This window comes from Oryx dammah, unplaced genomic scaffold (assembly GCF_014754425.2).
Source record: "Oryx dammah isolate SB20612 unplaced genomic scaffold, SCBI_Odam_1.1 HiC_scaffold_28, whole genome shotgun sequence".
NCBI lineage: Eukaryota > Metazoa > Chordata > Mammalia > Artiodactyla > Bovidae > Oryx > Oryx dammah.
The window spans coordinates 48,182,993-48,197,731 of record NW_024070212.1 but is presented as its reverse complement, the minus strand read 5'-3'; the positions used below and the strand labels follow the sequence as shown (position 1 = coordinate 48,197,731).

The window sequence follows — 14,739 nt, the reverse complement described above, 5'->3', positions numbered from 1 at the left end:
CCTGGGAAAGGATACAGGATTTTAACTTGGAATAATTCTGCAGACTTTCTGGCCCCCATTAGTTAAAACACTTGTGACTAGTCAATCAGCTCCACTCATGCAGATTAATGAAATACCGCATTGTCCAGCCACATGCTCCCACAGCACAGGGGGTAGAAGGAATTATGCTCTCAGCAGCTGTTCCCAGGAATGTGTGCCTCCACGTACCCATGGGCAGGGAGAGGACCGACAGTGGACTCCAAGCACTGACCCTTTACCTATCCCGGCAATGCAGACCTCTCATATCAGGAACTGGTCTCCTCTCAGCCCAAGAAGGTCCCAGATTGAAATAAAAATTCATCCTTGAAGATAGATGAACCCAAGGGACACCAGCCAAACAACGCTAATGTCAAGAGGAAATCCCATCTGCAGACTGCTCAGAGAAGCCTTTCTCAGCCTGCAGAACAAAGGCTCCTTCTGTGACACCAAGCAGCAGGTTTAAGAGCGTTGGGCTCCTCACTTTGGCTTCTTTTCAAACCACAAGTATATCCAAGGGCAGCCAAGACAACAACAGAGCCAAGAGATATGGGTCTCAGAACGAGGAGACCCGTTTCCCTTTCAGGCTTGCCTTCTGCCTGCTCTTGGCGGCCAAGGCTCTAGCCTCCTCAAGGGGGGTGTCTGAGACACTGCAGTCAGACCCTGGGGACTGAAGTGTTCATGTGAGAAGATAACTCAGACATGCCCACAGCAGAGCCAGCCTTCTTGCAAGGCTACAGAGCACAGTGTCTGGGGAAGGCCCTATGATAGTTTCTGAATCCTAATCCTAGCTCAGTCACACATGAGGGTCTAATCTTAGCTGCTTGAACCATCCATTCTCTGAACCATTTACTCAGCTGTATTGATGACAGCCTGGTGCTGCTGCTAACAATGAAATCTGCTGTCACATAGGGTTATGATGTTCAAACAAGATAACTTATGGGCAGGAAGATATTATAACTATAAAATGTAAGGGAATAATAATTCATGTGAATATGACCCATGTTTATATGACCACTTACTAATGCAAATTGTTAGGTCAAAAGGAAGACTTCCTCTGCTTTGCCGAGGGCTTTCCACAGGGTTGATATTTACTTAATATTCAATCATAAAGGTGACTTTTTAGTGATTAATAAAGTAAACAAATTTGTTGGAAACTTAGAATATTTCACAAGACAAGGAGGTGCTATCTGAAGCGTTTCCCTCTGAGTATAGGCGGGCCCACATAAGGAGTTGGGGGGGCACTCCCCAAGATGGTCCCACCATCGTCATGCCAACCCCAAGTGTGATGGAATGGAAAGCTTGCAGGCTTGACATCTGGGCAAGTTGAACTTCAGCTACTCTTAGCTGAAGTTAACCCCTGAATTCACTCTGAAAAGAAATAAAGCCAAAATAGTTTATCTGAAACAAGGCAAAAAAAAGAAACCAATAATCTTGTTAAAGGTAGACCTAACTAGTTTTAGGAGTCAGGGATTCAAAACTCTAAAACACACATGGCTCCCAGCTTCCAGTGGTGAGTGAACCAGGGTAGTGGGTCTCACAGCTCTGCCGGGCTGTCAGAGCTGAGTTAGGAATAGAAATGCTGTTTCTCTCTCAAGGTAATTCTGTCCAGTACCTTAGTCACACTTCCCACTCTAGAAGCTCAGGTTCTCATTCAAACAGCCTGTCTCCAGCTTTTCACTTTCAAAAAATGTTACTTGTTGACACTCCAACTTGTTCCAAAAAGTAACTGAGGCAGCTCATAATCTTATTAGGAATACTTAAAAGGATTTAGAGAGGAAAAAAAAAAAGAATATAAGGTGCTTTAAAGTCCTCAAAACTGAGAACAACTCAGGATATCTTTAAGATGTATCAGGTAAACGAAATACATTGATAATAAGGCTGCGGAGGGGGGAAAGAGGACTTTAGATCCTTTGACACTCAGCATAATTTTGAAGGATGTGCACTTACTTCCTGTGCTGACCTTTAACAATAAGGTATTTTTTAAGTTAAGGGAAAAAAACATGAATTTGGATGAACATAATTCTGAATCAGAAACGAACCTAAACCAGCAGTACTTGTTAAGTCTTCCACAGCCTGGACTTTAAACTCATGACTTGCGTCCACCTCCGATAAGATCTGAGAGCTGATCTATGTCCAAGTTAGTTTTCAAGTTAAAAAGCTTTGAACTGCTGGCAGGTTGACAGCCTGGGCCTCAGGAGTTTATTGAGAACTTCCTCAAGCTACAAAGGGTACTCCATGACTACCCCCGGCCCCTGGGAGATCCCCCTGGTAAGAGTAGACACCTAGCCTGGACTTTGTGGACCATCTCCATGTGGTAGCCCATGGATATCTAGCTCAATATAAAGTTTAACTTAATAAATAAAAAGTGGCCACAGGAAGCCAGGTAATAGCAGGTTCTGACTCCATGTAGTGCAGCCTGGCCTTAATTCTGGCTAGCTGGAAGCTGTTTTCCTTGGCTGCCTCACAGCCTCCCTAAGACAGGGTAGTGTGGCTCTGCTTCTGCATGGCAGTGCATCAGGTGCACCAGTCACCAGCAGGCCACCCACCTGGACTCCACCAGCAGAACCAGTGACGCCCAGAAGGCCCTGGGAAGCCGTGTGGTCTGACGTCAGAAACCCTGCAGACTCTCCAGTGCTTTCTCCAGAGACTATCTGGGCTTCCGCTTATCTTCTCCTGTAATACTGCAATTATACAACTCATTCTGAACTGTTGCCTGCCTAGGCCTTTCCTAACATGTGTACTATTTGTCTCTCAACATGCCACACTCCAGCCACAGGTCACCCTAGCCTGTTTTGGGTTTTTCAAACATGTTCCCACCCCTGGTTCCTTGCACTTGTTCTTCCTATGCCTGGACAGCCTTCCACTGACTCTTCTCCCCAGAGACCGTCCACTCTATAAAAACTATAACCCCAGTAAATCTCCAGGATATGACCATTTCCTCTATGTCACTGACTATAACCTGCCACTGTCTTGTTTATTTACTTGTATTTATTATCTGGGTCCTTCACTACAATGTTTGCTCTGGGAGGACACCATTTCTCATGTTCCACTGCTATCCTGTCAGGGCACATGTTTCCCCACCCTGTAAAAGGGCAATGATTTGATAGCTAAAATGTCGACTATGTCAGACCAGCCCTTCAGTTAAGATACTTAGAGGATATGGGCAGAATTTTCCTGGTGAAGCAATAGTGCTTACAAAATCAACATATTCTAACTAACACAGGTGTTCAATATACAGGTATTGAACAAATAAATGAGCTAGGACCAAAGCGGCTTTCCGTGCTACAGGGCTGGACAGGGAGAGAGATGTCAGGAGATACAGCAAAAGAAACCATCCCCCTGCTTACTCAACACCATCACAGGCTGCCGGTCTTGCTCAACAGAAAAAGGGGTGCAGCGGTTCTAAACCAGCTCCACAAGCAGGGTCACAACTAGGCCCATTTCAGACCCAGAGAAAAAGCCTTTACGACCATGAGTCTTATTTACCCAGGTCCCTGGTGGACAGAAGAAGAAAGCAATTCCTGTTCTAAAGTATTCTGAAGCTGACTCGATGATGGATCCAAAACCAAACAAGATTTTATTTCAGCTTGCTGACAACGAAACACAGGTATCCCTGCTTTTTGAAAGTGTGCTACCACTTTGCTTTTACAAAATGACCTACATTAGTACTTGATTTCACTAACAGAAGTCTGAACAGGAATTTTGCTTTCATGGAAAAAGGTGAAATTCGAAAACAGCGTTCGCCGTCTGTTTTCAGGAAGCTGCTGTACAGGTGGTGCACACGCAGAGCAGCAAGAGCAGCACCACCAAGTTCCCTCCAGAACTACAAGCAGCATCTCAGCATCAAGTCACGCTGGCCCTGAGCTGTGTGTGAGCATCTGTGCTTTATCTCCATTTATTTCATGCATCCATTTATAGTATGATGTGTCCTAGGGTAACTACTTCTTCACACCATCTCAGCTTATGGAAGGTTTCATAGGCGTGCTCTGGATAATGGGGACGCCTATACAATTATAAACATCCTAATTACAGAAATCCTGGCATCTCTATAGAAATGGATGGATGCAGTTCATAATCTGATGCAAAAAAAAAAAAAAAAAAAGCCGTGGTTCCTTCTGAGGGACTTACTGATACAGGAAGCTGACCTTAAAATACACTTAATATCATCCAAACTGGATGATATTAAAAAATGGTTCTTTTTTTAGATGTTACAGTTTTTTATGCTGTGGCTATGTTTTTTTTAAAATAAGAGTCCTTATCTTTGAAAGACATATACCAAAATATTCACAGATAAAACAAAGTCTGAAATTTGCTTCAAAATAATAACAGAGCACAATAAAGCTTTGCCTGAAAACAATAATAATACCAGAGGCAGGAAAGTGAGTGGGGTACAGCCCCACAAGTCGATAACTGTTGAAGCTGGGTGATGGGTCCATGGGAGTTAATTACACTATCTGTTCTACTTTGTGCGTGTTTGATATTTTTCCTAAAAAAGACTTTTTTTTTTTTTTTTAAAGTCCTTTAAAACAAATCATTTTCATTTGTGAAATTAAAGAAGCTACCTGAAGGTGAAGGCCTCGCCTTTCCAGTCTTGCAGGGGCTGCTCCTGGATGACGTCCTGGATCAGAGGTGAGTGCTGCCGTGGGGATCTGGAATGGGGGAGGGTCCCCACGTGACTGAAGTTATCACAGGACCTGATGGGAGGAGGGCCTTTCTTCTTCCGGGGAAGGGTGCCATGTATAGACACGTCTTGATAGGCCTCTGCACGACGCTCAGCGAGAGGGGACTTGCTGCTCAGAAGGTCCATGGACGAGGCGAGGGGGAACTGGTGATTCACCGGCATGTTTCTGGGAAGACTTGCAAACTTTCCCGCAGCCATGATCCTCAAGTCTAAGGGGGGAAGGAGAGAGTGAAGCCATAAAACCATGAAAACCATGAGAACTGACTTCCTCCTTACAAAAGGAAATGGAAATAGATCACGTAACAAAAGAAAATGCTCACAAAGTGTTGAAGGAGAAACATCACTTGTGAAATTTACTGTGATGGAGGTTTACTTATCCCCTTTTTCATCCTATAGAGGGATTCTCCCGGTCGGCAGCAGATCCACCAACGTGTGTGTGTTAGTCCCCCAGCTGTGTCCAACTCTTTGCGATCCAGTGGACTGTAGTTCACCAGGCTCCTCTGTCCATGGAATCCTCCTGGTGGACTGTAGTCCACCAGTCTCCTCTGTCCATGGAATCCTCCAGGCAAGAATACTCAAGTGGGTTGCCATTCCCTTCTCCAGAGGATCTTCCTGACCCAGGAACTGAACCTGGGTCTCCCACACTGCAGGCCACTTCTTTACTGACTGAGCCACAACGGAATAAGGCAAATACATTTCAGAGCCTTTAGAGACACCCGAGCCAGTTTATTACTTCAGATGACTGAAGCTGATGGAAAAGCATGACTAACAAAAAAGATAATGAGCTCATGCATTCCCACCACCCTACAAGCAATAAGAACAGGGGAAGATGGCTGGAATTCCTTAGCTGCTAGAACACCTTCAACCCAGCTCCTCAGCTGTGCTACCCAGAGAGACAGGACAGACGCCTCCTGGTGAAGACCTAGCGCTTATAAATAAATCAGTGTACGCTAATTAACGAAGACAGCCAGGGTTCAGGAGGTGGGCCACTCCTCCACACGTCAGTGGGCTCAGCTGGAGAGGAAAGCCATGGGCTGGGGGCTCCATGTACAGTCATCCCCCCAAAGGGCCAGGGACCCGCCTATCACCAACAGGGTTAAGCATTGTGCATAGGTGTCTGTGGAGTCAGGAAGAGTGGGAAAGGCAAAAAAGAGAAAAAAGTGGTCGAGAGCCTCATGGAAAGAAATGAAAACGCTGTGTGTGAAAGCAGCCTTAGCAGTTGTTCCCAGCTATCACCACTGGCAGAGAGTTCACCCTGAGCAGGGTTAGCACCTCCATCCTCTAAATAGCCACTATGGTTTTGATCTAAGCCAAATTAAATGATATTTTAAAGACCAATATAGGGCTTCCCTGGTGGCTCAGTGGTAAAGAGTCCACTGGCCAACGCAGGAGACACAGGTTCGATCCCTGATCCAGGATGATCCCACATGCCACAGAGTGGCTAAGCCCGTGTGCCACAACTATTGAGCCCATGTTCCAGAGCCCGTGCTCCACAGCAAGAGGAGCCACCACAGCGAGAAGCCCAGGCACAACTAGAGAGCAGCTCCAGCTCACAACTAGAGAGAAGCTGTGCAACAGTGAAGACCCAGCACAGCCAAATAAATAAAATTATAAAGGCGAATAATTAGAGAAGAAGAAACATAAGCTTGAATAAAAATTAGGGCTAGTCCCAGCAGACAGGTTACAGACTCTGTACCACTAGCCACTGTATTAGACTGATCTAGAGATCACAGCTGCTCAGCTAAGCCCCACGCCCTGGCCTTCCCCGTGCCTGGTGAGGAACACGCCTCTTCACTCTGCAGCCTGTTCTCAAGCTGTGCAATCCCCATTCCTCACAGACCACCCTCTCCCCTGCAAAGGGAGTGGTGCTGAGTGAAAATCATCACTCTCTAGCACCACTGCAGACAGTTCCACAAAGGAACTGGGACTTGGCTTGGGGACAATCAAGAAGAACAGAATCTGGTAAAAATAAGAGGTGGAACCAGAGCAGTCAGCAGAGCACACAGAGGAAACAAGTGACAACACACACAGACAAACACACTCAGTCCACTGTTTCCACACGTGACAGAGAGAGACACTGAAGTGCTGGGAGGGAGGAGGCCCTTCCTTCAAGGCATATAATCTGAACCTTGTCCTCAGCTTTCTGCCAGACCTGGTAGTTCTGAAGCCCGTCTGCTCCATGCTCAACTGGGACCACACAGAAGGCCCGGCTCCCAGCAGGCGCAGACAACGGACTGTTAGTCTCCGGGTGGGCCCCTCCCGGGTCTGGCCAGGACCTGGCACACTGTCAGCACTTGCTTCACGTTAATCATCATTATTAAAAAAGAAACCAAACTCCTCAGCCCTCTCCTGAACACAGATGACGTAAGCCGACTAGGATTCCCTCATCCCGCCCGTACACACTCACAGTAATGAACTCTCACCTGTCCGAGTTATCCACACCTTTCTTCTCCACAGGCCTGGATCAGTCCCAAGAACCTGGAGGGGAGACCCAAAGCCCCACCCCCATCCCCCAGAATCTCTCCGCACGCAAAGGCCCATGGTGTGGATCACGTCTATCTCCAGCTAGGATGACAGACAAGAGTTACACTGGCTCCAGTGTCCCCAGCAGCCTGTTTCCTCTCTGCTTATCCAAGATCTATCTGTTTCAAGTCTGAGCCAAAGTGCTTTATAATGCCCTCGGCAAGTTATCCCCACCTCAGGGTATTCTCGAGGGATGTTAACAGCTGCTTTTCCTACTTTCAACTCAACAAACATTTAAGTGCCCACTCCAGATAAGACACTTAGAGAAACAAGGATGCATAAACCTCAATCCCTGACTATGAATTCAAAGAGAATATGGGTGACATTTGAACAACTCAAGGTTAATCTGCATGTAATTTATAGACAGCCCTCTGTATCCACAGTTCCCCCACATCTACAGATTCAACTGACCATGGACTGTAGTATTTGCTACTGAAAAATATCTGTGTATAAGTGCACCTGTGCAATTCTACACGCCACCCCCACCCGGGGTAGCTCAGTTGCTAAAGAATCCACCTGCAGTGCATGAGACGGGTTTGATCCTTGGGTCAGGAAGATACCCTGGAGAAGGAAATGGCAACACACTCCAATATTCTTGCCTGGGAAATCCCAAGGAGCCTGGTGGGCTACAGTCCACAGGGTTGCAAAGTTAGACACGACTGAAGGACTAAACAACAAAAGGACAAATGCAGTTCAATCCTGTGCTGTTCAAGGGTCAACTGTGATATAACTCATTGATGGGACCCTTAAGATGCTGGAGGGAAGAACAATTAATTTTGATTAAAGGGCTCAAGGAGGATCTCAGAGAGGGCATCACTGGAGATGAAGGATTTTGAAAGGCTGCAAACTGTAGGGAAGAGCCTTCTAAGACAATGTGGTGACAGCAGATGCATAAAGGAGGGACGTACCCGCACAGGCTCAGGAACCTAAGTTGTGCAGTGCGGCTGAGTGGGGCTGAGAAGCACTTCCTGGAAGAGGCACAGCTTAGGGCCAGATCACAAAGTCTTAGAGGGTGTGTTGAGGTGTTTGAACTTGCCTGTCAGTGCTAGGGAAACTCAGGAAGAGAGGGATGGAGTCCAGTCTGTGCCTGGGTAGGGAGCTCTGGTGATTCTGGAGGGGACAGAAGGGCCGTGGGGGGGGCGGTCAGTCAGACACCAGCAACAAGCCCGCAAGGAGTGATGAAGGACTCCGACCTCAGACAGTGGCCACGGGAAGGGAAAGGAAGGGCAGAGCAAGGGGCCGAGAGCTTAAGGCCTCTTGTACGGGACGAAGGAGGCCACAGCCATGGAAGGATGGTGCTTTGCTGTATCACTGAACAGCCCAAGGGGTGACCCCCTTAGGACAGCGGGTAACAAGCTCACCACTGGGGCTGTTGAGTGTGAGGTACCAGTAGGACAGTTCTGTCTAGCAGTCTAGATACTCATATGTTCAGTCAGAGGCCAGTACAGAATGTGGATTTTTAAGAGTCATCAACACAAAGGGAGTATTTAAACCAGAGAGTAGATCCGTCAGCTTGCTATTATCAGATGTGGTAACAGATGTGAAAGTACCTCTTAGACTGTCAGGAACCATGCAGTATTCCATGAATTATATCCCTGCCCTCTCTCACCTGGACTGCTTCAAGCCTATAAGGACCAACGCCAGGGATGAGTTCTGAGAAAGCAGAGGCTCTCAACCTGGACGCATATTAAGAGTCCTCGGAAAAGCTTCAACAGTTCTGACACCCAAGCCGTGAACCAAACCAATGAAGTCACAGTCTCGGTGAATAGGACCCTGGCATCAGTCTCATCAAAATCCTTGCAATGTTGTTCAGTGTGGAGCCAGGTTTGAGAACTACCAGGTAAGTGACTTTCTTTGGTACAGAGCAACTGACACTCAGATTACTTTCTGGGTAACAGAAAAGAATGGCAGAGGAACAGTCAGTCAACAGGAGCATTCACTAATTCTTCTATCCAACACACATCTAAGGAGGGCCTCCTATGTGGTGGGCACTGTGTGGGTGTTGGCGATGGTGTCAAACAGGTGTCCTCCAGAGGTTCCTATCCTATGGAGGAAGCAGACAGTAAGTAACGACTTTATGTATTGGTGAGTCCCCAGGCTACGGGGGCACGGAGAATGGGAACTGGGGTCTAGATGAATCTAGCAGCCAGGAAAGGCTTCCCTGAGGAAGGGGTACTGACCTGAAGGCTGTGAAGCAGAGTTTAATAATGGGAGGATGAAGATCATTCATCCTAGTTGAAGTTCCTAGTTGAAGTTTCCCGTGTTACAGTTAAATTTCTCAGCTGCAGATAAATTGGAAATACACAGGCCAGGCTCTCCTCAACAACCTGCTGCCTCTAACTCGGGACTCTTCCCCATTAAAATATAGCCTTGTCCTGTGACTAGTCACTGGGAAAGACTGGTTCCAGCCTGGGTCCAATGTCAAGCTTGAATCAATCCAACGGTGAGGGAGATGGGCTCTGGCCAGAGACCCAACTTTATAAAAACAAACAACAACAACAAACTAAAGTGGGGTGGGGAATGGAAGGGAGAACTACAGGTGGAAGAACCTCATTTGCAGTTTGTGGGTTGCTCTGTTTCCTACTTTTTATTTATTTTTATTTTTTCCAGACTCCAGGAACCCGGGGGAAATCCAGAGGTGGAAGTGATGGAATCTAGGTTCAAGGTACGTACTTTCCATTCTGCCAGAGAAGCCACCTAACACAAGCTGACCACTAGGCAGAATCTCAGCACGTGATACATAGATGGGATCTCAGAGGATCAAGCCCCTTCCCTTTTCCAGATAAGGAAAATAAATGTTCATTCACTCAATATATATTCTCTGAGGGTTTACAATGTACTAGAGCTGAGGCTATAACAGAATAGATAAGCTCCTCCTCTCATGGAGCCTACACTGCGATGGGGAAGTCCAATCAACACAAATGAAAAAACAAATTAGGGACTATCCCAGTCATAAGTGCCCTAAAGAACATGAAAGGGTGGTCTGAGAAAAGCTCTCTAAGAGGGAACCATGACATGAGACCTGAAAAGAGAGAAGCAACCAGTCAAGAGAAGATTGAACTCCCTCCAGTTCCAGGCAGGGGATTCCGCAAATGTAAGGGTCTTGAGATGGGAACACATGGGTTGGAAGAGCATGATGGAGACTAAATTCAAGTCTCCAGTTTCTGGCTCCCAAGTTTTCTCCACTTGGAGATGTTTCTGTCTTGATGTTCCTAGTCATTATGTACTATTTAATTTTTGAAAATCAAACATGGTGTGACTCAGAACCTAGGCTTTGAAGTAAAACACAGATTCAAATCCCTATTCTGCCACTGACTTACTGTGTGGCCTGGGACAAGTGACAACCTCTCTGACAGTTTCTCATTTGTAAAAATGGGTTAACAACATCTACTTCATGGAGCTGTTGTGAAAAGTAAATGCAATTGTGTATGGAAAGCCCTTGACATACAGCAAGCATTCCAAAAATAGGAGGTCTCCTCTAAGCAGGGCAGAGACCATGTCTGTCTTGCTTGTCATTACATCCCCATCACAGTGACAGCTCACAAACGAAGTCACTGCTTCTGGGGAAGACTGCAGCCAGGAAAGATGAAGAGGGAGATGTTTAAACCAAGAACAAAAGATGTAACGACACCCAGTCAAGTATGACAAGGGCATGGATACACAGGCACATGAAGTGAGCCCACATGCAGTCTTTAAAATAAAAGCCCAGGTGAGACTTTGGCCATCTGACTTCACCTGTGCAGGTTATCAGACACAGTGTCCTGACTCCATCTAAAGCCAGATCTTGAAATATACACAAAGGTCAAAGACTCTACATCTTGATAGGAAAATATGAGACCCACGTGTACGTTCAAAGAGCTGAAATCTCAGTAGAGATGAAAGTGAGCTTGACATACTCCCAACCTATGTGCTGCCTTCTTGACCCTGGTCAGCGGCTATGCTCGGAAATGCTTGTGAACAACAGGCGTGACTCCCTTCCTTTATAGTCTCAAAGAAACTGACGATCGCATGCAAGCTGAGGCAGAGATAAGCAGTCTATTTGTTTGGATTTTTCAATCTTACTTCTGAAATGTGATATTTTCAAGTTAAATTCACAGACGGTCATGGGATGTGGGCTTTAAGAGCTTTCTGTCGTATTTTAAACTCTGGAAACATAACCCCCTCCGCTGCCCTGTTATGACCACGACAGAGAAGTTACAATCCACATCTGTAGCTGTATATCTTCTCTGCAGAGGCAGACAGGAAGAGGAGATGGCAAACCACACATATAAAGCTGGCTTATCCACTCAGAATGTTCTGCTTGGGTGTAGGAATTAAGAGTATCCCTTTATTTTGAAGTACATTATGAAGTGTAGCCAAATGATTGAAGTATGAATAATTCTCCCATGGACTGAATTTCAAACAACACAGCACAGGATCTACATGATAAAGGTCTTAAGATTAGCATCCATTCGACAAGCAGTCCTTTCTATATGAATAGGAGATTGAGATCTCCTGTTAGTCATTCTGGAAATGTCAGGCTTCTCAGGGAAAGTTGGAGTCAGGGCGTGAGAGAGCCATTAGTGTGGCAAGTTGTTTACAGCTACATTCCATATGTCCCCTTGTACACTCACGTACAACTGCTTGGCCTGTGGCTTCCCCGGTATTAACTGAGTAGCCCCTTCCCACTTGTGACTTTCTGAACCGAGGTCTCCCCCTTCCTCCCGGATCTCGCTTCACTGCTTGGCAACAAGCAGGGAGATTATCCGTTCTCAAGCTGACCTTCCCTCCGCCAATGTGTCTTCCTTGGAAAGATCTGGGTAGCCTTGGTAGATAAAAGTCAAGGTTTAAAATGCATGGCTGAACGCACGGCTCTACTTTCTATCTCAGCTAATGGCTTCAGGTGAAAGATACATGAGGTTAGGAGAACAATCTTTTACCTCCTCACCCTGCTTCAAGCGAGTTAAAACCAAAACCAGTTTTCCATCACCCCCACCCAAGCCCAGGCACGACCCTCTGGGTTCCTCCACGAAACACACCGCCTCGACAGCTGCTTTGGAGCCCACTGAACTTCCCACGACCGTGTACACCTGATCAAACTTTTAAGGTGGAGGCAGCCTTAGCGGGTAAGCAAAGACCGGAACCTAGTTCGCGTTGCGCCCACCGCCTCTCCTTTCCCTGCCTTCACCTCCCCTTCCCTCCCTTCTCCGACGAAGAGGGAGCAACACAACCAACTATTCATTCTTTTTCAACAAAGGGAGAGAGGGAGGGAGCTGTTGTCAACAGTTACGGGGCGGGCGCCTTCGCCTGCTTTGCAGACTTTCCAAGAGATTAGTGGAGAAACTCGCCTCCTCCAAGCCCAGGGCTTCCAGCGGAGCAGCCCCTACCCCCACCTCCCTGGCCCTCGCATCCCGCGACCCGCTCCGGCTTCTGGGGCCGAGAGGGAGGGGGCCGGGAGGCGCGGCTGGACGCTCAGGGGGTCGGAGAAACCAGCACCCGGGAAGATGCAAAGAGCAGAGATGCTCGCCGCACGTCGCCTCCCGCCGCAGGCCCTGTGTGCGGAATCCCAGCCGGTTCAGAGGCCCCCTACGGGCGCAACCCCGCCCCCAGTTCAGCCACTCCAGCCCCCAGTCGCCTACTCGGCTCGGGGAGCGGTAGGGGGTCGCTGGCTCTACTTTCCCCAAAGCCTAACTTTCGCCAACAAACTTCCCAGTCCGTCCTCCAAGGCAAGCGGGAGGCCGAAGCGTCCCGGGAGAAGCCGCACCCCCGCGGGACACGCGGCGGAGACTCACCTCCCAGCTCGGCGCCCGGGTTCTCGGGCTGGGGCTCAGAGGAGCCGCACGGTCGGCCCCGCGCCACGGCTGTTCCCGGAGCAGGAGCGGCTCATAATCGGTAGAGCGCGCCCACCGGGAAGCCGGCGCGCGTCTCTCCTGTGCGCCGGGCGCCTGGGGCTCCGGTTCCCTCCCCGGCCCCCGCCCGGGCCCAGGCAGCAGCAGGCGCGCCTCTGAGCCGGCGACGCGCACTCGGGCCCTCAACTGGTGATTTGCGGCTTCTCGGCCCCACCCCAGCGAGCCTATTAGTCGCACAGCCTTGCGGAACCCCCCGCGACATTTACATGCGCTGACCTCGCGTAGCCCTCCTCTACCCGGATTTTAGTCTGGCTCTCCCCGTACCTCCTGAGAAGCCAGTCCTCAGGTGTATGTAGATCGACCACCTCGTCACTGTACCCCCAGGGGAGACAACCTCACCTTACCCACCTCTCCCCTCCCCGCGTAATTCAATTACCCAACAGATCTGATTTGCTTGTCTGCCGACACCTGGCTGGCTGTGTTTAAAGGGGTTTTGATGGGATAAAGACCCAGGTAACCACAAATGACCAAGCCCTGGGAACAAGCAAATCAATTACACCCATCTGGGCACATTGACAGCCAAGTGGGAGGTGGAAGCCTTTGCCTACCTTAAGGTCATGAAAAAAAAATGTTTTAATGTTTACTTTGGATGCTTTTATTGTTTTATCTTTCACAGTTAGATTTAAAATCCGTCTGGAATTGATTTTTTGGTATAGAATAAGGAAGGAGAAGGCATTGGCAACCCACTCCAGTATTCTTGCCTGGAGAATCCCATGGGCAGAGGAGCCTGGCAGGCTACAGTCCACGGGATGGCAAGAGTCGGACACGACTTAGCGACGAAACCACCACCACCACCAAGGTAGATGTCAAGATTCTTCTTTTTTTCTCCATGTGGCTTTTCAGTTGATCAAGCATCATTTACTGAAAAGACCACCCTTTCCCCAGTGCATCACATCAGCATCTTCTATGTAAATCAAGTGCCCTTATAATGTAGATCTGTTTATGGACTCTATTCTATTGTCTATCCTTGCTGCTGCTGCTGCTGCTACGTCGCTTCAGTGGTGTCCGACTCTGTGCGACCCCAAAGACGGCAAGAACACTGGAGTGGGTTGCCCTTTCCTTCTCCAATGCATGAAAGTGAAAAGTGAAAGTGAAGTCGCTCAGTCATGTCCGACTCCTAGCGACCCGATGGACTGCAGCCCGCCAGCCTTCTCCAGCCATGGGATTTTCCAGGCAAGAGTACTGGAGTGGGGTGCCATTGCCTTCTCCAATAAGAGCCCAAGAGAAACAACTCAAATGTCCATTAATAGAAGAGAGAAAAACTATGGCATACGATAAGGATGAATGAACTATGTCTACACTCAACAAGATGCGTGACTCTCACAGTATGTGATGTTGAGTGAAAGGAACTAGACACAAATGGGTATATTGGCTCAGACGGTAAAGCGTCTGCCTGCAGTGCGGGAGACCCGGGTTCAATTCCTGGGTCTGGAAGATCCCTTGGAGAAGGAAATGGCAATCCACTCCAGCACTCTTGCCTGGAAAATCCCATGGATGGAGCAACCTGATAGGCTACAGTCCATGGGGTCGCAAAGAGTCGGACACGACTGAGCGACTGCACTTCAAATTGCAAAAACAGAATATATCTATGATGTTAAGAGTAAAGACAGTGGTTATCTTGAGGGGTGT

At 48.0% G+C, this 14,739-nt stretch overlaps 1 protein-coding gene across 1 annotated transcript in view; it reads right to left on the bottom strand.

Annotated features, from left to right (window-relative positions):
* BCAR3 (BCAR3 adaptor protein, NSP family member) overlaps positions 1-13,207 on the bottom strand; it is a 130,461-nt gene extending 117,254 nt beyond the window's left edge. Inside the window, exons 1-2 of the mRNA XM_040232284.1 lie at positions 12,994-13,207; positions 4,581-4,908 (exon numbers count right to left, since the gene is read on the bottom strand). Of these exons, the coding sequence (XP_040088218.1) occupies positions 4,581-4,897 (317 nt within the window). The 5' untranslated portion in view covers positions 4,898-4,908; positions 12,994-13,207. The remainder of the gene's footprint in view (positions 1-4,580; positions 4,909-12,993) is intronic.
* Positions 13,208-14,739: the final 1,532 nt, after the last annotated feature.